The sequence below is a fragment of the Python bivittatus genome, unplaced genomic scaffold (assembly GCF_059951505.1).
Source record: "Python bivittatus isolate LINGU-HERP-01145 unplaced genomic scaffold, Pbiv_v1 ctg000340_np1212, whole genome shotgun sequence".
Lineage (NCBI taxonomy): Eukaryota > Metazoa > Chordata > Lepidosauria > Squamata > Pythonidae > Python > Python bivittatus.
Window position 1 is genome coordinate 262,966 of NW_028277056.1, and position 26,533 is coordinate 289,498.

General features: G+C 49.5%; 1 protein-coding gene across 5 annotated transcripts in view; it reads right to left on the minus strand.

The window, feature by feature from the left end:
* DNHD1 (dynein heavy chain domain 1) overlaps positions 1–26,483 on the minus strand; it is a 100,662-nt gene extending 74,179 nt beyond the window's left edge. For 4 of the 5 annotated variants that reach the window (XM_088140306.1, XM_088140303.1, XM_088140304.1 and 1 more), the window contains exons 1-14: positions 25,337–26,483; positions 25,086–25,262; positions 24,419–24,622; positions 24,170–24,280; positions 23,920–24,076; positions 22,790–23,041; positions 22,465–22,608; positions 22,219–22,309; positions 21,627–21,892; positions 8,935–9,178; positions 8,700–8,857; positions 2,753–2,878; positions 356–632; positions 144–271 (exon numbers count right to left, since the gene is read on the minus strand). In XM_088140306.1, coding sequence (XP_087996432.1) covers positions 144–271; positions 356–632; positions 2,753–2,878; positions 8,700–8,857; positions 8,935–9,178; positions 21,627–21,892; positions 22,219–22,309; positions 22,465–22,608; positions 22,790–23,041; positions 23,920–24,076; positions 24,170–24,280; positions 24,419–24,622; positions 25,086–25,262; positions 25,337–26,352 — 3,351 coding nt within the window. In that variant the 5' untranslated portion in view covers positions 26,353–26,483. The remainder of the gene's footprint in view (positions 1–143; positions 272–355; positions 633–2,752; positions 2,879–8,699; positions 8,858–8,934; positions 9,179–21,626; positions 21,893–22,218; positions 22,310–22,464; positions 22,609–22,789; positions 23,042–23,919; positions 24,077–24,169; positions 24,281–24,418; positions 24,623–25,085; positions 25,263–25,336) is intronic. The other variant, XM_088140305.1, reaches the window with a different exon arrangement.
* Between the last annotated feature and the right edge of the window lie 50 nt (positions 26,484–26,533).

The window sequence follows — 26,533 nt, forward strand, 5'->3', positions numbered from 1 at the left end:
CCCCGTGCATAAATATCTAGATGTCGCTGCCAGAGGGGAGCTGGCCTGGCACGGGGCTGTCCAAGGGGGGAGGAGGGGTAATGTCGGTGTAGGGACCGAACCAACTCCCGTGGCATAGGGGAGAGGGCTCGGGTGGCCACTACCTTGACAAACGCCAAACACTTCCACTCCTTGATCTGTTCAGAAACAATGCGGAAAAGCCGCCAGACCCGGGTGTGAATCTTGATGATCTCCTGCTTTCCGGTGATGAAAGAGACATCCATGCATTCCCCTGAGAAGAGATCAGGAGGCCCCTGACTCGCCTATCATGCGCAGGACCCGCAGGACTCCCGTGGGCTTGGCCAGCAGCTCTCACCTGTCAGGATCCGCTGGGAGTGGCAGAGGTCGGTAACCCGCGCCACCACGGTTTGGAAGCGCCGGAGGAGCTGGTTCAGCTCATCTTCCATGGCACGGGGGTTCTGGGCTGGGTCCTGAAAGCGACCCACGGTAACCATGGCCAGCAGCTCCTGGAGTTCCCGAGTGGCTTTCTGGAGGGAGCTGCTGAGCTCAGCAATGATGCTGAGGCGCCGTGAGACGATGAAGTCGGAGACCTCCCGCTGCTGGTACATGAACGCGTCCCAGGTGTCCGAGAGCTGCAGTGGGAGAGGCGGGAGAGGGGGGCTCAGGCCCCGTCTGCCCCACCCCCAGCGGGCTCGAGGCCTGCACATCCGGCCCAGCCCCTGCTCGGGGCAGAACCCCCGACAGCATCAGCTCTTCCTGGGGCAGCCTGTTCCGCTTCTCAGCAGCACTCACCAACGGTTCTAGTCCTGCCCTGGGGCAATAAAGAACGCGGCACGTCTGCTCCCTTTTCAGATATTGGACCTCTGCTGCTGTGCCTCCCCTCAGCCGTCTCCTCTGTGAGCCCCCTACCTGATCCTCACCCGTCCCTGACAGCGCTTGGTTTCCAGGCTCTTCCCCCAGCTTGGTCTCTCTCCCCTCCCGCTTGTCACTGTCCCTTCTGAACCAGAGTGCCCAGAGCGGGACGCAGCTATTTCAGGTGGGATCTGAACAGAGCAGAGCGATCTGTACGCTAGGTTTCTGCCCCTACAGCCCAAAATAGCATTTGCCTTTTTGCAGCTTCATCCCAGGGCTGAATCATAATTAACCTGAGAACGTGGAGGCCCCTTTCACGTGTATGACTCCCCATCCTATTCTTGCGCCTTTTTACTCTCAGGCTGATAAAGATGGTAAACGACTTTCTGCAAACTCTATTATCTGTGAAAAAACCTGCTAGTACACTGGTTTACAGGAAGGCAATTCAAAAGAAAATAAAGTCCGGCTTCAGATGGGAGTCGCTGGAATTTTTGTAGCCCAGCCCCTTTCTTCTGAATACATCTTGCTAAAGAGACGCAGTGAGAATTGTGCTTGGAAAAGAATCACTTTCAGTTTTAAGCAGATACCAAAAAGACTTTTTCTCACCCAGAAGTGGAACCTGACATTGCTCCCTGTTTAGGGCCACCCAACTCCTTTCAGCCCTGCGCTCAGGCTAAATCGTGTTAAATCCTCTCTCTCTCTCCTTTAAAGTATTAGCCACCCTTCACGCAACTGGTCTCAAGCAGCCGCCTGAGGAAAACAGAACCTGGAGACTGGGGGCATTGCTCCATTTTCAGCCTTCCATGCCAGTTTCCCCAGAAGGTCAAAAGGCAGGGAAGATCGCACCCGCGCACCTTCCCCCAACCCCTCTGCACTTACAACACACCCACCACTCACAATCCCTTGCACACCCTTCCTAACCTATGTGGCACCCCCACACACCCTCCCAAACTGCACAGCGCCTCTCACATATCCTCCCCTCCCCTCCCCTCTCCGACCCACGCTGCACCCCCGTGCACCTTCCCTGACCTGTGTGGTGCCTCTCGCGCACCCTGTGCACTCTCCCCAACCCACGCCGCACCCTCACACACCTTCTCCGACCCATGTGGCGCCTCTCGCACACCCCCTCGCTCCCTCCCCCACCTGGCAAGCAGCCACTTACCTGCCTGTCAGCTGGGACTTGCAACTTCCTGCCGGCTTCCCCACTGACTTGGTTGTGGGAATCCGGCAGGAAGTTGGCTTGCCCAACAACCGGGACTACAGAGATTGCCATCGCTAAGTGATGTGGTCGCACTTTATGACCACATTGCTTAGCAACTGAAATTCCGGTCCCAATTGTTGTCGTAAGTTGAGGACTACCTGTATGCTATTTTGAGAAATACCCCTGTCTTAATACCAGCTGAACTAAAAGAACAAATAGGCGGGCCAAAGAACAGATAGCCCTACTCGAAAAGCAGTACTGGACCAGACAGCTTTGGGCAGAGAAGATGGAGCGTGGAAGTGGAGGCTGAACCTTCTCTCCCCCACCTAGTTGTGGGGGAAGGCCCAACTGGTGTCCTTTTTTCTTTGCTGCAAGAGAAGATGCAGAGCCATCCCTCCCCAGGCCCGTGCCTCAGGGAGGGAACCGGCTTAGCAGGAGCCAAGCAAGAATCTGCTCCTTCTAGCTTTATTTGAACTCCACCTTCCTCCCTGGAGGGGGAAGGCCAGCAGCCGGGGGCGCAGACGGGGATGGAGGTTTGCAAGAAGGGCCAGTGGAGCCTGGCTCCTGATCATGTTTAGGCAGTCACACGAGAGCCGTTCTGCACACCTAGAAAAACATTTTCCTCCTTCCTCCCACCAAGATCTTTCCTCGCCCGTTACCCAAAGGGATGGCTCTACCCAGGCATAAGTAGGCCCTTACCATGTTTTCCAGACTTTCTTCGCTAGGGCTAAGAGGGCGAAAGCACTGCTGTACAACCTCATTGAGGGAGCGCACATAGTCCACATATTCCTGCAGCTCAGTCATCTGGCCCTGGTACTGCTCCAGCTGTGGAGGAATAAACAAGAGCCACAACCCGCAATCAGTACCAGAATTATTCCAAATGTTTGGCATTCTGACCCCACAAGTTTAAGCCACTTACAAATCTGCCCCCCCTTCCCTCTATCTCAGGTTGGGCATTCATCCCAGCCCCCAGTTCCATCCCACAAGTTGTGATGAATTTCCTGGTCTCCCAGGAAACGTCACTGTAGCACACAGAGTCTGAAACTGGTAGTTTAGCAGAGAAAAAGCAGGAGAAGCAGAAGACAAAATGGAGTCCACCATCCCAGGAAAAGCAGCTTCGTGTAATTGCAAAGCTGCCCACAGAGATCTAGACCACGCTCATCTGCCACTGCAGCTTCCCTAAAAGATACCTCAACCTAAGCCACGTTTACAGGAACAGTAGCCTTCTTGGTCCCGGGGACTTCTACCTCAGTTCTTATGAAAAGTGAATCAGGAACACCAACGGGATTTTGCCAGTGTGAATCAGTAGGAATCCTTAACAAATTTTCCCTCAAGGTTAACAATGTACAGCGGGTTAACCTGGGGGCTTGAGATGCAAATAAATAGAAACCGAACCATACAATGTAAACGGCTCATCTACTCCAATCCCTGCTAAGTGCAAGAATCCATTCCTAGAGCATCCCCCACAGATGGACATCTAGCCTCGAAGTACATCCAGCTAAAGAGACTCCATATGCCCTGTCCCATTCTTGAACAATTCTTAACATCAGGAAATTATTTCTGATGTCCCATCAAAACTTGCTTCCTTGTAAGTTGAACTCATCGTGTCTTGTCTTCTGGACCAGCGCTGAACGATCTACTCTGCTGTCTAGACGCCTTTAAGGTATTTTATCATGTCTCCCCAGTCTTCTCTCCTTCAGATAAAACATACCTGATTAAACAGCTGCAACTGTTCCTCACAAGTTCTTCTTTTTCTTTCCAGGACCTTCATCATCCTTGTTGCTTGTTGCTTGCTTCAGGACACACACCACCACAAGGTGGTGTGACCAAGCCAGAGCAAAGAGGCCTTCTCCTGACATTGCTCAGTCCTGCTTTTGCTTTTTTGGCAGGCGCATCACATGACTTTGGATCCATCGAGACATTCATACCCTTTTTGCACATCCTTCTGTCCCCTCCCCATCCTATGACCAGACCCCTGATCTTCGCCAAACGTAGGGCTGTCGCAGGGAAGAGGGGTGGATTTAGGGCAAGAGACAGGGCTGGAAGCCTCACAGGAGGAGATCCAGGCTCAGAATTTCCTGATTGTGAGCGCTATGAAGCAACGAACAGCCTGCCCCTGTGGAGTCACGGCAGCTCCAGCACCGGGGGTTTTCAAGCAAAGGCTGGACAGCCTTTTCCCTGGCATGGTCTGAAGACTCCTGTCCTGAGCAGGGGTGGACAAGAAGACCTCCAAGGCCTCTTCCAACCCTAGTATTCCATGATTCTACTCAAGGGAGCAAGGATCTGGCGTATGAGTTCCTTACAGATGCTGACTACCAATGGGTGCTGATAATGAAATATGGTCGTCCTTCACATAGATCTTTGTATAAAACTCTATGCACACGTGTGCATACACATGTATGCGTGTGTGCTGCAAGATAAGTATATAAAAATGGTAGGGTCAGAAAAAATAGATTTCTCAAGAATAAAGCCTACAAGACTAATTTCACCCATTTTAGACTGTTGAATTTTTTTATTCTGCCCTCCCCCCACACACATACATCCTGCTGTGCTGCCTCGTGGCAGAGGGACGAGCAGAGAATGTCAGGAGCGTGTGCCACGGGCACATCATCCTGGCAGGGCCCCCCACGGCGCGAAGGTCATCCCAGCTGCCCAGCTAAAGCCAGCAGGCAGCAATACAGGGAGATGCCGGAGGCAGAGGATCACTGTCGGGACAAGAGCAAAGGCATCCATTCATCCTGCATGCGAAAAGGCAGTGCTAAACCGCTCCTGTAATTTACCAAGAAAACCACATGGATAGAAATATTGTAATTTCTTTGTTTGATTGTTGTGAGCCACCCAGAGTTGTTGAGTCTAGTCAAATAAATAAACAAACAAACCAATTAAAATGACTGAGAATATAGTGCCAGATGATGGGCCCCTTAGGGGGACAACCCTCAACATACTACTGAGGAAGAACTGAGGATCCTTTGAAGTACTAATAGCATTTATGACTAGATTAAAGCCACATAGATTAAAGCCTTTAGGACATCTAGTTGCTGATGTTGCCACACAGGAAAAGAAAATCCAAAGCTGCAAAGACAGAAATACAGTGGAAACATGGACTGTAAGTAGCATGAACACAGGAAAGCTAAACACAGTGAAAGATGAAATGAAATTTGACATCAGAGATGGAGACTGCTTGGGCTTCGGCACTTTTCAGTGACAAGATCATATTGTGTCAGACCATGAAATAAACTCCGCAGGATGGCTAAAACTGTTTTTATTGAGATTGGCTATAACAACAGAATCTTGCAAGGCTGGTTATGCTATACCACCTCGTCGTCCTCCTATGTTTCCTTGGCTGTCCATGACATTCACAGGAGCTTTCGTCAACACCAAGGTTCAGAAGTGTCAATCCTCTTCCTATCCTACTCCTTCAAAATCCAACTTTCAGTTCCATAGAATGTCACAGGAAATACCATGGCTTGCAGTTCTGAATTTTGTAGATATACACACATCACAGCATTTAAATACCTTTTCCAAGGTATCTACCAAGAGCTGGCCTGCAGACTGCTTGTTCCTTTCCCATAGATGGTTGATCCTAAAAGGCAGAAGCTCTCCACCGCTTCGATTTGCTAATTATCAGTTCTGAGGCCGGCTGCTGTACCTGTTGTCATTAGTTGGGGCTTCTTTATATTTAATTTTAGTCCCATTTTTTTCACTGTGCTCCTTGACATTAATTGCTAGAGCTTGCACATCCTTTGCATTTCTGGTTATCAGGGTAGTGTCATTATAAGCAGATTACTGATGTTTCTCCCTCCAATTTTAAAACCCATCTTCTTCCAATCCAGTTTCCCCTTGGTTAATGAGAGTTATTAAAACCAGAAACTCCATTGCTAAGTGACGCAGTCGTAAAGCGTGACATCACGTGACCACATCAACTTATGGTGGTGGTTCCGGCAGTTCCAGCTGCAGTCATCCGGCAAACCCCACGTGGTCATTAGGCACGACATCACGTGGTCTCCATCGGCGACCTCCAGTCAGCTCTATCTCCTAACCACACCTACGCCCCCTCTCACCAGGCCGGCAGGACATCCATTCTGTCATGCCAGCCGAGGGTAATTCAGGCTGCCGCCCTCATCCAGGCTCTCACCCATAGAATTACTCTCCTTACGCATCCATATCCTCCACTGGATGGACAGCCCGTATCAAACAAAGCCCACCAGGCTTCAGATGATTCAAAGTCCATGGGGGGCTCTGTGTGTGTGTGTGTGTGTGTGTGTGTGTGTAAAATGGCAGCAGCAGGCTCCAAACCAACATTTACTCTTGGCCTGCTTTCGCTGCTGCCCCCTCCCCACCGCTTAAGCGGCCCAGTGCCCCACAGGAACCAGTGCCGCCAGTACTTTCCAGTTGCTGCAGCCGTTGTCCAAACCTTGGGCTCCTGCCTTCCCTGCACAGGCAGCTGGGGAGGCTTCTTAGTTGCAGCCGCCAGTTTCCTTCCTGTGCCGTGTGGCACCGAATGCCTCAAGAACAGCGGATTAGCGCGAAAACTGCCACACAGCTGATTCCATTGGCTAACACGTGGAGCACTGCCACGCAACTCCTCCTCCACCACCAGCAGCAGCACCAGGAGGATGGATCTCCCTTGCACCAAGCGAAACGAACCCCACGCGGCTCTCTCCCAAGTCAACCAGAGGTCTAATAGGGGGTACAAGCTGCACCAGTCTGATGAAAAAGAGCTCAGGTCCAGCCAAGGGGTCTCCACCAATGTCCCATCCAAACAACTTCACCACAAATGAACTCACCGCAAACTCACCACAACATTCAAATTAGCATCTCTCTAGAGCTCGAGATCGCAAACAACCAACCGCAGCACCACCTCGCTCACCATTGTGTCTTAGCTTAGTTAGTATAATATCCTTAATTTCACATGCTAGCCATGTAATTCTTAGGATTGTCCAATGCATATTAGAGCCCTGCATGGAAAGGAAGCTGCGTGGGAAGGGCATTTGAATCTCTTTTCCAAGACCTTCATGGCTGCTCTATCAAGTGCTAGTCTGTGGTGTATTTCTTGACTCCTTGTTCATTTACTGTTGATGGTTGATCCTAAAAGGCAGAAGCTGTCCACCACTGTCCTATCTTCATTGTCAGTTTTAAGGCTGGTTGTTCTACCTGTTGTCATTATTTTGGTCTTTGTATTTAATCTTAGTCCCGTTTTTCACTGTGCTCCTTTGCTACATGGTACAAAGTTAAAAACCACAAGTTAATTGTATACCACCTGGATAGGCAGAAGATACAAATGAGATCTTTCTGCATCAGATGGCCAGTCTTTCAAATAAGCATGCAATAGTGATAATGGGGGCTTTCGGTTATCCAATCTAACTCTGCCTGGAGTCAAAGATTCAACAAACTCTTGTTGCTCTCTTGCTATTAACTTCATTTGTCAGAAAGTGGAAGGAAGAGCAAGGGGGTCTGCTGTCCTAGACTAAATCCTCACCAAGAAGGTGGTATTGGTTGAAAAGGGAGGGTGACAAGCCCCTTGGGGAAAAGTGATGAGAGGAGTCAAATCTGCACACTGGACTTCAGCTGGGCAGATTCTGATAAACTCCAAGAGAAGGTGGATTGGATCCAATGGTTTAAAATCCTGAAGGCAAAAAATATCTAGGGAAGATGGGAAATCCTACAAATCAAGATACTGAAGGTACCATCGGAAACAATTCCTACAAGAAAAAGAAAAGGGAGAAATCTAAAGAGGCAAGAATGGATGCATGCAGTGCTCTCTTCATTTCTGGAGAAAAAAAGGGGGGCATACTTAGAAAATTGAAGGAGGTGCACGTACAAAAAAAGAATATGAGGTACTCCCCAGAAACTGTAGAAACATGTCAGGAAAATAACCTGAGACTTGCAAGAGAGATCAAAAACAAGAGAAAAAGAGTTATTTGGGTATAGGTCCACCATGAGGAGAAAGTGGCGAATTGGTAACGGGTGATAGTGGGAAAGCAGAACTCCTTCACTTCTGTTCTGAGTCTGACTTCTCAGACAGAAAATGGGGCCCCAGCTGGTCATCACCGTGGCACTGGAGAAGGAGGGAACAGCCTTAGAACGGAGAGAGGCAGGGAAAGAGGGAACTTAACCCACTTAAACCAACGCAAGTCCCCAGAGCCAGGTGGCTTGCATCCCAGCCTACTGAAGGAGCGGATGGAAGCGACTGCAGTGCTGCTCTCGGGGATCTTCTGGGAACTCCTGCGCAGCTCAATACCGCTCCGCATCTGTAAAACCCCAGAGGAGTATCCAGGAGGGGCGAGAAGTCCTACAAGACAAGACGCTGACGCCGCAATGGCAAACAACTCCGGCAAGGAAACCGGCACAAGATTTTCCCTCACACCGCTGAAAAATTTAAGTATAGCTTAAACATTATTCATAGCCCTGCTCCTGTTTTTTCTAAATTCAAAACAATTTCCTGGTGGTTTTTGGAGACCTGGAACTATTTGAAAACTTTAGTTGGCCCAATAGAGGATTCCTTTTTTCTGCTCATGTTTTTATGAGCGGAGTGATTTTATTTTAAACTATCTTAGTTGCTTTGAAAGAGAGGCAGAAAAAAAACCCATCAGTAAATAAAGAGATTTGGCCAAAGCTGTCCCTATTTGCAGGAGGAGGAACCTACCTTCTGCGAGCACTTAGCAATGGTAAAGATGTCAGTGCCAACATTCACATACAGCTGCAGGACAGCGGCCAGCTCTGCAATGAACTGCTCGCTGCGTTTTGTGGTCTCGATCAGCAGGAGGGTCAGGATATCTTCATCAATGGACGCCAGCAGGGGCACTGTGAAGAGAGCAGAGCGGACTCGTAGGCCCTGGTGACCCAAGGGGCCCTTCCCCCTCTTCCCCCCGCGCACGTACGGATATCCTGATGAATACCGCTGCAGTCCACTAAGAAGAGGCGGTTGTGTGTGATGACAACATGGGGCACCTTCTGGACCTGGACCACCCACGTGCGCAACTTGAGGATCTGATTTACATACTCTTCCGCTGGCCAGCCCTTCATGTTCTCCAGCTGAGAGGAGCTCCAGCTGTGCACGTACTGGTAGATCTGACTCAGCCAGGCGTACTCGCGGCAGAGCAGCTGCGTCTCTGTCAGCGCAGCCTGCGGGCGAGGTGGGAGAGAGAGAACACGTGGCCGAGTCTCTTCAGGTGACACGGACTATCCCAGAGGAAAGCCATGAGTCAGTCGGGAGAGAAAGGCAGCCTGGCGCTGCCGAAGCACATGCAAGGCACTTCGCTGGGTTCCTGAATCAATTCCTTTTGGGGGGTTGAACAATACCCTCCACTAAACTGACCACACAGGCTGGGCTCACAGAACACAGTCAGCCGTACAAAAACAAACCAAGGTTAAAACTAACCAACTTGGGCAAATGCAGCCACCAAGCGTGTAATCAATGTGTGTTGTGTGAGTACAGCAGGTCAATATATATGTGTAGAATTGTAATAACGTTTATTATAATAATAATTATTATATTATAATAACATAGTACATGTTATAATATACACATATAAACTTTATTAAAATTCTACACATAAAATAAACATAAAAAACACAATTCGTAAACATATATAGAAACATAAACCTGCAAATGCAAAACTAAACATCTAACTTGAAAAACACATCGTCCGCTTCCACCCTTCACTTTCCTCATGGATCCGTTAACCGTTTCTTATTCTTTTACACTGTTGTAATCACTATTTACATTTTCCATTATCTTCCCTTAATCTACAAAACCCTTCATCTTCAAGCCATTTTTCTCCACTTTTACACTATTGTCCATAAATGGACTCCAGTCTTTAATAAAAGCCTCCGTAGATTTCTCTCTCGCTAGACGCTTAGTTTGGCCATGTCCGCCAAGTCCGTAACCTTAAATATCCAGTCTTCAACATTCGGAGCTTTTTCATTTTTCTATTTCTGCACATATAATAATCTTGCCGCAGTGATCAAATGCAGCAATAAGACACCGTGTTTTTTACTCAGTTCTTCTACTATAAACCCTAATAAGTTCAGTTCGGGTTTCACCTGAAAAGGGATTCCTATTATTTTCACCAATGTCCCATGGATCATCAACCAAAATTTTTTGGCCACTTCCCCCACGTATAATAAGTTCCATCCTCTTTTCCACATTTCCAATATTTACTTGAAAAGCTCTTATACATTTTAGATAGTTTCACAGGTGTCAAATGCCATCTATACACCATTTAATAAAAAAAATTCTCTTAAGTTATTGTGCACAGTAAATTTAATATTTTTAGTCCACACTTTTCTCCCAAATATCCATGCCAATGCTGTGCCCCAAATTTAGCATCTATCTAATACTACATTAACTTGTTCAGCTTCTGTATTGTATTTTAATAGCAATGTATAAATTCTTGCAATTACATGTTGGTCATCTTTGCACAGTTCTATTTCAAATTCATTCTTACTCCCTCCTGTATCTCGTTTCACATCCTTTTCAAGTCGTGCCTTTATCTGTGCATTGGCAAACCAAGTCCAATTTATACTTTCTGTATTGAACTGCGCTCTCGTCCTAAGTACAGGCTTAACTCGTTTCCAGTGTCGGACTAGATGATCCTGGTGGTTTCTTCCCACTCCACTGTCAGATATTTCTATGATTCTATACATAAATACGGGAAGGAATAGGTCAAGTAACCAGACCTAAGGATTCCACGGTCTCTATATAGAATATGAGAACAAACGGTAGGAATTAAAAATCTTAATTCAAGAAGATGAATGCGGTTTAGCAAGCACTACTGAAACTTGATCAGGTAAAGTTCATGTTTGGACTTAACCCATACCCAAGGACTGAGGGTATAATGTGTCCAAAAGGAACAGGCCAGACGAGGACACTTCCTGTGGGCACCGTGGTGGGCTGACATCCTGCTCATGACAGGACAGCTTTGGGAGGAGAATCGTGGCGGGATGCTGCATCTGGACTGGCGAAATTTCTCCAGGAGAAATCGCTGACATTATCCATGACTCTGGACAGCCACTACTCGTGAGTAGACCACGGAAACTGCCGTTTTGCAGTTAGCTTACAGGTGGAGAGGCTGGGGGTCAGGATTTCATCAAGTTTGCACTTGCAAAGCAGCCTTTTATGGACATTAAGTTTGACTGAGCCTTATTTCTTAATCACTTTTTGGGACTTGAATTATTAATTTTTTGTTTTTGTTTACTGGAGAGATTAAGACCATTCGGACCAGCAAGGCTTTACTGTATTCATCGGGTGAGTTTCCTCCTCCTTAGAGGACAATGGTGTAAATTCGATTTTAAAAGTTTTTAAAATCTATCATTTCTTGGACTATACAGCAAAAGGATCCTTAGTATACAGATTTTGGAAAGTTAACAATGGATTAAGGGGCTAGAGCAATTTGGAATTATAGTGTTGAATTAATTAGAAGATATTTTCTCATGAGAAGATGGTGACTGTTGTGGCTTTTTTATAAGAACATTTTGGCTGTTTTTACAATGAGGAGACCTTAAAGGTGGACACTAGAGGGAGCTAGAGAATAAAGAATATGGAGCTGAAATCTACATAGCAAACTTCCGAATATCTATTAAGCTTCTTAATAAAATGGATCAATTGCTTGACAAGATGGACAGAGTGTGTTGTAATGAAGTTATAGAACAAGAACAAATTGTGATGGATGTTTATGAAATTACTTGGAAGGGGGACTTAAATGTAACATGAATGGATCTGATGGATGACTTATTCCCTAAAGGACACATACAGATATTAAACCAAGAAATTGATTTGGATAATTTTTTCCTTACTGGATATACAAAAGAGCTCTATTGAGGTTTTGAAGGACTTTATTACAAGCGACAAACAAAAGGATAAATTTTACTTATTGGATATACAAAAGAAACTTGTTAAAGATCTGAAAGATTTTTGCCTTAAACGCAGGTGACTGGCAAACTACCCCTGGGACTCTCTTTGAAGGGGCTAATGAATATTTTTAAAAACAATACAAGGTCAGTTTGTTCGATCAGGGCTAAAAGAGGAAAATAGTTCTGTCTGGTTGCCCCTACTGGACTTTTGCTGACAAAGAATGATTGACAAAGCATTTGGATTTTGTTTTTTTACTTAGGAGATGAGCTATGGGGAGAACAGATTATGTTGTATTTAGAGATGGTGATAGGCTGTTAAATTTGTCTTTACTTGCTGGGATAAAAAGGGAAGTTACTTTTTTTCTCTCTTTTCTTTCTTTTTTCCTTTCCATACCTCTCCTTTTTTCCCTTTTTTTGTATTTTTCTGTTCATATTTTTGCCTCAAGCATTAAGAGTTTTTATTGTGGCTTTTTTTTTTAATGGTTTTATTGTTTTGGAGTGGCTAGGTTGCGACTCGTTATATGGCTGTCTAGGTAAGTTTTTAAAATACGTGCAAACATACATACATACGTAAATAGGGAAGAGTGACATTATAGGCATGTTTCTCACTGACAATAAAAAAATGACAGCAACAAAACAAAGGACAGATGGAAACTACCCCACCCCATAAAAGAGGGGGCTGCACAACATAGGACATGAATGAGAAAGAGATGCAAAGGGGCTGAATACTGTTTCTATATATAGGGCTTGCTCTTGAAGCAGGATAGTGGCTAAATTCTTTCACACACTTTACCACTTTTTCAGTTAAGATTACTTATCAGGAGCGCTTGGATTCTTGTCAGCTTGCCTAGCTGGTTCTATTCCTGCTTGCCGGCTGAAGGCAGACAATGAATCAAGGAAGTAGACATCTCCACTGGGATCCAGGAATTTGTGCATGAGTCAAGAATATTTGGGTAAGAAGGAAATGGAAACAATATTATTGTGGTGGCGTGATATATATTGCCAAACCTGGTAAACATCCAGATAATCCCCTACTGGACCAAATTACAGAACTTTCAAAGAGGGGAGACTTCCAATTACCTGGATATCCTCTGTTGGAAAACAAACTTAGCCAACAGTGAGAAATCTCCCAAATTCTTCAGTGGTCTTGCTCACTGTTTATTTTCTAGAAGGCTGAACAAGAGACAAAGGGATCACTTTTCCATTAAAGAAATCAGTAGCGTTTGCAGACAGGGTGAAGGGCCAAGATATTTTAAATTCCAGATTGGGAGAAGCATAGCTCTTTACCTTGCCACACCCTCTCCCAGTACAGCTTTTTGATACAAGTTTGAAGGTATGTCTTGTACGTAGATAAGTCTTGAAATCGCAGAAACACTGGCAGTGGGAATAGGCTGATGAGCTTTGGTGCCGGGAGACTGAGCTATTAAGAGTGACTGAGAACAGCGACTGCCCACTTAACCAAAGTCTTGAGGAATGCAAACAGGAAGTATTTTAAACAATATATGCTTATGGCTAGGTAAAGGTCAATCTTCAGTTGAGTTCCATCTGAAATATTTAATTTATTCCACTGGAATTACAATGGAAAAGCAGGAAGAAAAATTTAAGGATAGAAGAACAAGAAGGTAGACAATATGGGGGTAGGCTTGTCCTTTTCTAAAAACTAACACAAGCATTGAGTAAAAGAAGAGAAAATGAGAAGAGCTTTTTTCCTTAAAGCTGCAGTGGCAAAATGTAATAATATGAAACACAGCAAACATAAAACTATACAATTTTCATAGCATCTCCTAGATCTGATTCCATCAATAGGGAAGAATAGGTTGAAAAGGTAAAACCAGCAGAAATTTTGAGTAGAAGTAACCATATAAACATGAGGTTTAAGATACTTCCGAAAAAGAAACTGGACAGTCCAACATTCAGGAGAGACAGTTCCCACTAGTTCAGAGGAACAAAACTCCCAATCTGAAAGATACTTGGGAACAGGAAACCGGAAGGGTAATTTCCCATGACTCCAGTGGGGAAAAAATGGGGGCAACTTAAGAAGCCGTTGGGACTGAATGTGAATGCATAGAAAAGGGAGCATGCTAGCAAGTAGCAAGGATCTGCATAAGGCAAGTTAGAAATTGAATGATCTTATCTAAGAGTACGGCAAGCCCTTCGTGGAATAGGGCCCAGTTATCTGTGGGACTGCTGTCTCCTCCCTGGAGGAATGGGCACGCCCTGGGTCCCCTCTATTAATGCCCTCTTAATCACTGTGCCTGCCCTATGGAATAACTTATTCCCCACCGGGTGGACTGTCCTGACCCTCCTGGCCTTTGATCAGGCACTGAAGACCTGGTTCTTCCCCAGGCAATGCACTTTCCCAGCCTCTTTCTGGTGGCATGGTTTTGAGGCACCCCTACTGTGTGGTTTTAAATGGTTTTTCTGTGCTGTTAGTTTTAATTGAACATTAGCCACCCAGAGTCATGGGCTGAGTTGGCAGCCACCTACATTTAAATAATAAAAGGAACAAACAAACGGGGAGAGCTTGCAGATGTCATATTTGAGAAATGACAAAGGACAGGCAAAGTGCCCATTTCAGCAAATGACTCTGGGCAACAAACAATATTTAAAATAAAACTTAAAACTATTACAACTACAATTAAAATATGTAACAACCAAGAGAAATGCAACAATCCCTAACACAACCAAGAGACGGGTCCCTTCCTCCGCTCAGGGCCCCAGGCGTGGGCACGAAGCCAGGTCTTTAGGGCCCCACGAAAGGCCGGCAGGGTGGGGGTCTTCCTGCTCTCCGGAGGGAGAATATTCCACAGGGCGGCTGCCACAGCAGAAGAGGCTCACCTGCTGGGCCCTGCCAGCCGGCATTCCTTTGCCGAGAGGACCGAAGCATGTCTATCCTGCCAGACCGGACAGGATGGGTAGAAACAACCGGGGAGAGACGGGCCTTTAAGTAACTGGTCCCAAGCAACCGGCACTTTGAATTGCACACTGGCAACCAACGCAGCTCACGAGGTAGTGGTGTTTTACACGTGCTAAGTAGCTGGCGCCATTTACTACCCGTGCTGCTGCATTCAGCACCAGCTGATGCTTCCGAACGCTCTTCGAGGGCAGCCCCATCAAGATGGGATGGGGCCACTGGACCACCATCCAGAGGGGAGGCCATTGTGGAAGAGCAGGCTGCTTAGCAAAACCACAGGCCCCTGGGCTGCCCCCCACCATTTGAGCCTTCTCCCCAGCATCAACACGGCAGAGTTCCTTATAAAATGCGCCCATCCAGGCCCCAAAGCCTCCAGGCACTGGGACAGAACCTCCACAGCGTCACTCAAGCGCCGTGGGATGGAGACGGAGAGCCGGGTATCATCAGCCCACCTGACACCTCAACCCAAACTGTTGGATGATCTCACCCAGCGGCTTCGTGTAGATATTAAACAGGAGAACCGAGCCCTGTGATACCCCACAATGTAGCGGCCATGGACTGGACCTCTCCCTATCAACACCAATTTGCAAAGATAGCAGGGATAGCAAACCCCTCAGAGGAGGTGTTTTCTCAGAGGAGAAAATCAAGATTTAGAAGAATCTTGGCAACAATGGGCAGAAACCAGCAAGATGAACTTTAAGAGAGAAAATGCAAACTCCTATATTTAGGTACTACATTTAGGAGATACTGCAAAACCAAAGCATGTCTAGAGAATACCAAGACGATAACTGTTCGGGGGGGGGGGGGCAACAACTATAGGAACAGTTAGAAGTGTCAAGCCTCAAAAACAAAAGATTATGTGGAGACCTAATATCATCAACTATTCAAGCTGAAAACGGAACCAAATTATTCAGAATCCTTCCATAAGACAGGACAACAAAAGTGCTTAAACTGCATTCAACTGGACATCGGGAAAAATTTCCCTGAATTGTTCAACAATGGAATAAATTACCTCAGGAGACAGTTGACTCTCCTTTGCCGGAGGCGTGTAAACAAAAAGTTGATGGCAATCTGTTGGAGGGGCTGGGCTGGTGGATTCCTGAATTAGGAAGAGATACTACATGAACTCCAAAGTCCTTTTTAACCCATTCATCTATGATTCTAGGAATTTCCTGGAAGGACCGTGCTTGGCAGAGCTCGTCTCCCAAGAAATATCAGGATATCTGATTTGCTTTTGGAAGGCATCGTCCACATCTACTGGTTTGGGAGGACAACAGTTGACACCAATAACACTAACATGGGTATTCCTTCATTTATTTCTAACACCAATTCCTTCTCCTTTTCTACTGCTTCTTTTCCTTCCAAACAAGTTGCATTGCAATTGCAGTATTTGAGCCATGGGACTCATCCCACCATGTCTCTCTCATTCCTCTTAAATCATATCTACTTTCCTATGCTAAAAGCTAAAGCTCATCTTACTAATTTGATGAGGGAACAGAAGGGATGCTCAACAATTTGCAGATGACATAAAGCTGGGGGGGGATTGCTAACGCCTCAGAAACAGGCTCAAGGTTCAAAAGGATCTAGACAGACTTAAACACTGGGCCCCACCCAACAAAATGCAGTTCGGTGGTGAGAAACGCAGGGTCCTGCCCCTAGGTAGGAGAAGACAGATGCGCAGGTACAAGACAGGTGGTCCCTGGCTCGTCAGCAGCACTTGCAAGAAGGATCTGGGCATCTTGGCAGGCCACAGATTAAGCACGAGCCAATGCAGTTTGGGGCTACATCGACAGAAGCGTAGCATCAAGCTCACGAGGAGTGACAGTCCTGCTCCATGCTGCACTGGTCAGACCACATCCGGAATACTGTGTCCAGTTCTGGTCACCACAATGCAAAAACAACACTGAGTACAGAGTAGGAGGAGTGACAAAGATGGTGAAGGGCTTGAAGGCTGAATCCCATGAGGACGGGTTAAACGAGCTGGGCATATTTAGCATAAAAAAGAGAAGGCTAAAGAGGAACATGACAGCAATCTTCTTTATTTACTTATTCATTCATTCCATTCATATAGCTGCCCATCTCACATACATGACTCTGGGCAGCTCACAACAGTTAAAATCACACCTCCCCCCCAAAATAAGGAAAATAAAATGCAGATAAAGCAAAATCATGTAAAAACCATTAAAACACACACACACACAACAATCAGCGGCTGAGATACAAAGCATTCACAGCATTCAATGTAACTACTGAACAGACTGTACATTACACCCAGATCCCCCCACTCGATGACAAAGCCACATACGTCTTCAGGGCCTTCTGAAAGGCCAGAAAGGTCAGGGCCAATCTAATCTCTGGGAGGAGGATGTTCCACAGGGTGGGTGCCACAAGAGAAAAGGCTCTCCTCCCGGGTCAGATTACATTCCTTAGTGGTGGGGACCCAGAGCAGGCCTCTCCTTCCAGACCTGATGGGATGGGTAGATGTAACCAGGGAGAAGTGGTCCCTTAAATAACCTGGTCCCACGCCACGTAGGGCCTTATAGGTCATTAGCAGACCTGGAATTGAACCCTGGAGCAGACTGGCAACTACGCAGTTCACAGAGCACAAGTGTAATGTGCACTGAACGAGGAGCACACATAACTGCCCATGCAGCTGCATTTTGCACCAGCTGCAGCTTCTGAATGCTCTTCAAGGGCAGCCCCATATAGAATACATTACAGTAATTAAAAGGCCCGAGGGACCAAGAGTACGACCTCCTGATCCAGGAATGGGCACAACTGGCACAAAGTTGTGCAAAGGCCCTCCTGGCCATGATTGCCAGCTGCTCTTCAAACAGGAGTCATGAGTCCAGGAGGGCTCCCAGGTTTTGTACAGGGTCTGTTTGGGGCAGTGCCATCCTATCCAGAACAAGAGACAGTAAATCTGTTAAATCAGAAGGTCCCAAGATCCAAAGCCACTTGGTCTTGCCAAGGATGAGCCGAAGCCTGTTGCTCCCCATCCAAAACTCCACAGCCTCCAGACACCGAGACGGGACCTTGACAGCATCACTTAATTTGCCAAGGGCAGAGATGCATAGCTGAGTATCATAAACACACTGATGATACCTCATACCATGGCGGTAAACGAGTTCACCCGGTGGCTTCCTATGAACATTAAACAGGAGCAGAGAAAATACCAAACCCTATGGAACCCTGTAAAGGGTTCAGTCCAGGATACCACGGTCAATGATACCGAAGGCTGCTGAGACGTTAAGAACAAGGACGGATACACAAGCCCAATTCCACTCACTTCAGAGATCATCCAGAAATGTGATCAATGCTGTTTCACTCCTGCACCCCAGGCCTGAAACCCAACTGAAAGGTGTCCATGTAACCCGATACATCTCGGATCCTCTGAAGCTGTTGCACAACCTTCTCAACAGCCTTCTCTAAAATGGGAAGGTTGGATCCTGGACAAAAATTGTACAGTATTGTTGGGTCTACAATGGCTTAATAAATCTGGTTCAAATTTATTCTCTGTAGTATCTGGAGGTAAGATATTAATGAATGAGTGGAAGCTTTACAGAGAGGGACCCTAACCGATGGTGAAAAAGCAGAATTCCCATTTTGCATGTTTTTTCTCAGAAGAAAGATGGAACCCCAGGCAGTCATTGTTATGCCAGTGGGGGAAAGATAAACTGCAGCTTAGGACAGTTATTAGCTAATTGAAATAAGAGCCCATCAACCACGGTATTTTAATGGATCATTTGCAAGGGTTGCGGATTGGAGATGCCGTTCTGCATGGTTTCAGTCCTTCCTCAGTGGACAGTCTGTTCTGTGGATGAGAGGTCAATCCAGTGGCCAACATATGGGGTACCACAGGGTCCAGTCCTCTCTCCCCCGCTCTTTAAATTTATCTGAAAATGCTAGTCATCTGAGTTTAGGGTGCATCATCATCAGTATGCTGATGATACCCAACTGTATATTGCCACCCTGGACTGCTGAGGGGATGATATTCTAACTCGGTGCTTAGAGACTGCAAGGGGCTGGGTGGGAGAACTCAGGCCGAAGCTAAATCCAAGCAAGACAGAGTTCCTGTTTGCTCGGCGGGGCTCTCCGTCTACGCCAACGTTATCCTGGAGGGCAAGCGCCACCTGTGAAGGAGCAGGTTTGCAATTTGGGGAAACTCTGGACTCATTAACAGCGGGGGGAACCCATCGTGGCATTGCCTGGTGCAGCAGGATCATTAACACCCAGATAGACTACTGCAACCTGCTTTACGCGGGGCTGCCTTTAAAGCCTACTTAGAAATTACTGCTGGTCCAGCCTGTGTTTTAATAGGTTCCAATGCTGGGAGCGTGTAACACTGATAGATTGGACAACCATTTATCCGAGATGGTATGAGGTCTCCTGCCTTGGGCAGGAGGTTGGACTGACTAGAAGACCTCCAAGTCCCTTCCGATCCTACGATTCCATGATACCTCAAGCCCTGTGCTGGATACCAGTTTGGTTCTGGGTACAATTTAAAGTGCTAGTTTTAATCTATAAACCCTCTGTGGCTTCGCAAGGAGGTGCTGGACCCGGACCCTAACCTTCTCCAACCTATCTCAGCCTGACCTGCTAGAGCACTCAGGGAGAAACTTGTTGCTTTCTCTGCCTTTGGGAGGTGAGGGGAGATCAAGCTACAAAGCTTTGCTCTACAGTGGCAGTGCTGTGAAACAATCTCCCCATGGAGAGCAGGCTTGCCCCCTCCTTAATGGTCTTCAGAAGCTTGTTAAAAACTGAGCTTTTCTAGCAACGTCCCATTGTTATTTGCCTACTGTACCACCTTTTACTTTTTATTCTGATGTTATATGTAGGTATTCATTTTGTGATATTATTTATTTTTGTTTTTAACATAGCAAGGATGTTTTAAACATTTTTTTTCCTCCAAGACTAAATGGATTACATCCCATGATACTGAAAAAAATCAGCGGAGATTGCTGCAGAACCAATCTTGGTAATGTATTGTCAAAGGCTTTCACGGCCGGCATACGATGGCTGGTGTGGGTCTTCCGGGCTGTGCGGCCGTGTTCTGGAAGTTTTGTTTCCTGAAAACTTCCAGAACACGGCCACGCAGCCCGGAAGACCCACACCAGCCAATCTTGGTAATCTTTGAGAGCTCCCGGTGAACTGGTCATGGCCCAGAAGGCTGGAGGACAGGGGAATCGACCCTATGAGAAATGGTTAAAGGATCTCGGCAGGTTTAGTCTGCAGAAAGGAGTGAGGGGAGGGGCTATCACACAGAACAGGGAGAGGACGTATTCCCTACTGCCCCACAGGGCAGAACCAGAATCAACAGGCTAAAGCGGCAAGAGGCTCAGGCTAGAAAACAAGAAAAACCTCCCAAGGATGTAAGTCATCAGATGCCAGCTGAAAAGTTACTCATCATGGATGATGTTACTTTTCCTGCATGCTGCAGGTTAGATTAGATTATCCCTGTGGCCCCTTCCAAGTCTAGAATTCCATAATTCTGTGAACAGACTGGCATGTGACGTTGTGAGTTCTCTTTTATTAGAGATCTTCCAACAAAGGCTGGTCACCTGTCAGAGACATTCTAGTAGACCCTACATCAAGCAGGAGGGAGCGCCGCAGACAGGACAACCAGCCTGTAAAAGGCCCACAGAAGGGGGGAGGGCGTGGGAAACATCTCAGAAGGGACCCTCCCTAGTTTTCCAGAGAGTAAAAGGAGAGGAGGGGAGTAATACTTTCCGTCTTGCGAGGTTCTGTTAACATCACCTTACAATAAAGATGGAGCTACTCTAGACTACCTTGCTGTGATGGAATGGTTTGGCAAAGGCCGCGCTCAGGGAGGTAAGCATTTCCTTAGCCCCCAGAAAGAGTGTGGGACGGTGAAGAGGATGAGGCTGGCACCTCCCTAAGGAATTCGCAGTGTTTGCTTGCTGGCTTGGGGAGTTTAGATTCAGTCTGGTGGGATTTCTGTCTTGTAGGTGAACGCTAATAAATGCTATCGAACTAGACCTGTACTGTCTCGTGTTCTTTGGGCTGAACCTGACACTTGCAGGGCTAAGAGTTTCTTCCAACTCTAGGATTCCGAGCCCCAGAAATCAAAAATGTCTCCCACTCACACAACCAGCAGAGCCACTTTTTCACTTTCTTGCCTTTCTAGTCTATTCCCCTGGGCTGCAAGAATGGATGAGTAGGGCCTGAGCCCAATCTGTAGGTCTTCAGAATCCACAAAAATAGAATCATAGATGTTCTCTACAACATCATTCATCCCCACGCAGGTTAATGTGTCAGTATCCCTGATACGTCTTGGAAGTGCGTTTTTGGCAGCCAGTTCTCTTCGCAAGCCAATGGACTGGATTCTGATTCCTCATAGCAGTGAGTCGCTGATTATCGGGAATCTTCTCTTCATTTTCTTTGGGACAGAGTTGCTTCTCTTCTGCCTTCAGGATCTACCACCCTGCCTGGGTTCCATTCTTTCACTTTTATTTCTCCTGCAGGCTCAGAGCCTTTCTTTGAGGACCAAATTCAGCTGTTTCTGAATTCCAGTGGTGCAGCGTATCTTCTGCAGCTCTCACTTCTGGTCCTGAGTCTAATCTAATGGGCTTGTTCCTTCCACTAACCTTTCTTTACAGAGAGTTGCTTTTAGGTTGTCCTTCCTGTCTGAAGTGGCTGGGACATGGAACCTGAGAGTCCTATCCCTTCAACTTGTCAAGCTCCCAAATTTCTCAAACCACCGAAGGAAAATATTGCCGAATTCGGTGAAGAGACAAGCTTGAACACCAATGAACGGACGAGGTGCCCTCAGATTACACTCACCGTGAAGAGTTCGCGCTGTTTGGCCATAGCCTGTTGGATGATGCTGTCTGATTGCAGGTCCTTCTCCAGCTGCTCGCGAGACAGCAAGGGGTACTCGCCCCGCAGCCGGTGACCCACCACCCGCAGTCCACTAAATGCCTTCAGGTCCAACTGATGCACCAGCTGAGCTTTGTCACCACACAGCACCATCACGGACAACTGGTGGAGCTGCTCATGCAACTTGGAGATCTGATCGCCGGCATCAGCTGTGCCGGCCACGTTGGCGGCTTTAAGGAGAAAAAGGAAGGAACAAGTTACTAATTTATTTATTAAAAACGCACATGTTGTACGAGGCAGCTAAAAAAAAATGCTTACAAACATGGAATGCAAAGGATTGAAAAGGATAGCAGAATCTAGCCAACCCAGTGCAGGCACCAGCGCTGTGGGGCAACCGGAGAAGCCAGCATGCCTGGTCCCTGCAGAGCCGAACAGGACGTCACAATGCTGGTGAAGGCCTGTATCCCAGGTATCTCTACTCCCACCCCTGGCCAGAGCCCCACTGATCCAGACAGTGCTGCCTGCCAGGTCAGCTTCCACAGGCTTTTTGGCTCACCGCCTGGTTGGGACGGAGGTTGCTCTACTTCCCACGTCCGGGTTCTGGGGCACGCTTGAGCTTCCGCCTTCTCACTTTTAACCCGCGTCGTCTGCAGGAAACAGAAAGCCAGGAAAGTTGTGGACTGCGGCCAATTCATGTCAGGACCCACAGCCTCATCCCAGACCCGCCCCCCGGCAGTCCTGCTTGGCAACTGGGGACATGCAGGACATGCTGAACCAGAAAGGAGGGAGAGCTCCAGCCCACCTCCAGGACTGACTCCACCACGGTACGCAAAGCTCCCAGGAGGCAGTCTTCTAGCTCCCCACTGGATGGAAACAGCACAAGCGCATTGTCCACACTGAACACCAGCTGCACCCGAAGGACCGCTTTCCGAACAGAGCCATCAGCCTGCACGGGAAGAGGCCAAGAGACAGATGAAAATGTAGACATCCTTCGGTTCTGGAAGCCAAAGACTGAGACTGATTCCTGCAACAGGAAGCTTAATTCCATCTCTTTCTCCCCACAAACTGTGGCCTGACCACCAATTCCCCCTCCCCTCCACGCAGCGTCTCCTTTCTTGAGGCCGAACCTGCATGGTGTGATTGACGAAGTTGGTGACTTCTTCATGCATCACAGAGACAAGGGCCTGGCAAATGAGGAAGTTCACCAGCAGGGCCAGGGCCCCCAGTCTCTGCAGCCAGGATTCAGCCACTCGCAAGCGGTGCCGCAGCCTCTCATACTGCATCCGCTGCTGGTACAGAGACTCTTTTGCGATGCACAACCTGCAGCCTTGCACCTCTGCTTGCAGCCTCTGGACCATCTTGTAGGTGTCATCCCGCACCTGCGAGCGTAAGTAAAACTATTATAAGCTGGATCCCTTTACTATTCCAGGGACTGTTCACCTCAGCAGACTCAGCCTGGAATACCTGCAACAGTTAAGCACAGGGGCCTGCCTGTATAATTAACCAGCCATTGAGCGACCACTTTCTTCCTAGATTTCTCTCAAGTTCAGAAAACCCAACGTGCGGAAGACTGGACAGAACAGAACGTTCCCCGCTGCGCAGTGAACCTCCACAAAAGCAAATTCACCAAGCACAGACTGCCTGAGCGCTATTATTTAAGATGGAAGCTTTCAAACGTGCCACGACACATCAACACATCGAGTAAAACCTCTCTCTTTTGGAACCTGTCGGTTGTGCTTTAACCCTCAATCGGTTGCTCAGTGAGGGTTCAGTGATTACGTGAGAGTGAAAGCGGTGCGCGTGAAAGAGCTTAAGCACAACTTGACCATATTACTCTCAGTAAATCTAGGGAGCCACCTAAGGGCTTTTCGTGTGCCATCTTGTCATTTGGCACGGAGTACTTTCTCATTCTCAATCCCTTGCAGTCTTCTGGAGTGGGTAGTCATTACAAACCTAATAAAGTTAAGTAAATTAAACTAAACTGCCTCACTGGAAGGCATGCAGGTATGTTCCCCGCATCAATTCACAACCATTGACCAGGCTGCATCTCCAACAACGTGAACTGTAGCAAGAGTCAAAATGAGACTTATTTTCTCGGTTCTTGTCATTTAATCCAACCTCCTCTTGAGAACGGCTCCGACAGAAGGGGGCCTTTCCCATGCAGAGCCTCAGCCGCTTGGGCCTTTCTCTCTCCCCAGTCCTGCTGGAGCACACCTCCCCTTGCACAAACGCCAGCCACGCTCCTGCCAAGGCTCACCAGCTCCAGGATGGAGCAGCAGAGGGACAGGAACCTGCGCAGGAGCCCTTCTGCATTGCTGTTCTCTTGGGCCAGGACCCGTCGTAGTTCAAGGAAGTTGTAACATTTGCAGCTGTCTATCGGCAGCCAGTGAACGGCTTCCAGCTCCTGTAAGAGTCTACAAAGGAGAGATGGGAAGCATCTGTGAGGCCGAGAAAGAGCAGAGGAAGAAGTGCACTGGACCGTCTCACAGCCCTTTCGGCGTTCGAACCTGAATATGTGAAGAAGAGCTGCTCCAAAATGAGGCACCGCTTGAAGCAACTGCACGCTCAGCTTCTCTCGGCGCTTCAAATATTGCAAATGCTTGACGTTAAAGCACCACCTCAGAAGAGAAATACAAAGCGTAGGCTGAGCCACCTTCCTCTGGGCTCTTCTGTTTTTCCACAGCAACCTTCAACGTGCCCCCCAAGGCAGTAGAAGGGGCGCTTCCTAATCCCTCCCCAGTAACCACCACGCTTACCGAGTGAAGGCTTTGTGGACCAAGAAAAGTCGGAAGAAGGGAATGCACTGCATCAGCTGCCACAGCATGGCCTCCCGATGCCAGTCGCCCAGGGAAAGAGCCTCGGAGCCCTCCTCAGGATGCACACAGAGCACCCCAAAGGGCGAGAAGACGTAGTGCTGGGGGTTGACCAGATGCTTGGGGACGGCCACTAGGTCGTAAGGCCTGCAGCCCGGGTTGGAGAAAGCACCGAGTCAGGCCAGAAAAGCAGCTTTCTCATCGCCTTCCCTTTTCCTCTCTTCGCAGGCAGGGCTGCCCCCTCGCCCCGGCCTTTCCAGCCCTCTCTGAGAAGCCTGTCGGGTTCTGCGTATGGTGCCAAGCTCGCTCAAAAGATTAAGGTGCTGCCCGCCCCGATGGCACAGTAGGTTACGAGAAAGGAGGCTTTCCAAAGGAAGACGCAAGCCGGGTTCCTTCGCCACAGAGTCCCCACCGGGACAGAACTCCGAACTGGAAGAGGCCCCCGGGCAGGGCAGGGCAGGGCAACGGTGGCCAGCTGCCCCGGGCTGGAGAGACTGGGCGGCCCACCAGCCCGCCCTAGAGGAACCGCCCGCCGGGCAGGCGCTGACCCACCCGAAAGCTCCCCCCGCAGCAAGGAGAAGGGGGCGGCCGCCTTGGCCCGGCGAGGTACCTGAAATGCCGGTTCGAGGCAACGTTCAGGTACAGGAACCGAATCTCCCCCGAGTGGCGCCTCCGGGCGAGGGCTTCGGCTGCCTGGAGCCCGGTCATCGGGGCTTCCCCGGCCGCGGCCGCCGCCGCCGCCGGGAGGGCCTGGCCGGGGCCCCCCGCGGCGGACTCCAGGGAGGACCTGCGGCGGGAGGGCGCGGTCAGCGGAGGCGCGGCGCGGCGAGCGGGCGGGCCGGGTCCCCGGGGCGCGCTTACCGGGCGGCGCTGCCGGGCTCGGCGCAGGCGCAGTCCACGGGCAGCGCGGCGGCCAGGGCCAGGGGCAGCAGGCCCAGGCCGCCGGCCCACGGCGCTTCCTGGCGGGCCAGCCGGCCGCCCACCGCCCCGAGGCACCGCTGCAGCTCCTGCAGGGAGACGGGGCGCGGGCGCGCGGCGGGCGAGGCGCGGCGGGCGCGGAAGGGGCAGGGCAGCGCCGCGAAGGCCGGCCCGGGGCGGGCGGGCAGCCGCCGGGCCTCGGCCGTCAGGGCGCGGGGCCAGGCGGCGCGGGGGTCGGCGGGCAGCAGGGCGCACTCGCGCGGGAAGGCCCGCCGCAGGGCCGCCGCCACGCCCAGGTCGGCCAGCAGCGCGCGGCTGCCGCAGGCCTGGCCCAGCAGGGCGCGCAGGTGGGGGGCCAGCGGCGCGCGCCCCGAGAGCAGCCCGCGGAAGGGCGCGCTCAGCCGCAGCGCCTCCAGCAGCCGCAGCCAGGCGCGCCGCCCGCCGCCCCGCAGCGCGGCCCGGAAGACGGCCAGCAGCTCGGCCAGCAGCGCCTCCACCTCCCGCGGCTCCGCGCGGCCGCCGTCCCGCAGCTGCGCGGCCAGGCGCCGCCGGGCGGAGCGCGCCCAGGCCGGGTCCGGGTCCGGCTGCCGCGGCGCCCGGGCGGGCGGCTCCATGGCGGCGAGACTGGCGTCGCTAGGGGCGCGCGCGGCGTCGCTAGGGGCGCCAACGGCCCGCCCCGGCCCGCCCCCTGGGCGGAGCAACCGGCTTCGCGCGGGCCGCCTGCTCGTCCGCCGGGCTTCGCCACGCGTTCGCCCCGCGCTCGCGTCTTCCGCCAGACGCGCCCCGCGGTCGATCCCTCCTCGCAGCTCCTCGCGCTGCTCCCCGCGGTTCTCCCTTCCCTGCTCGCCACGGAGCACCCGCCGCCCGCTCCGGCAGCGCTTCCCGGTCTTGCACGGTCTCGATCCGTTTTTCGAAAACGTCGCGCCGCAGGATGCACGCTCCTCTACTTGCCTTAGCATTTCACCATTTACGCGGAACTTAAAATGTTTCGTTTTCCCCGTCGAGCATCCTCTGCACAGAAAAATACACGCTATTCACATCTCCCACACAAACTTTCCAAGTTTCCATGCGGAGATCAAAAAACTGAGCAGACACCCCCCCCAGCTTGCCTCCCCCCTGCTTAGCGCAGGGCATTTGCTG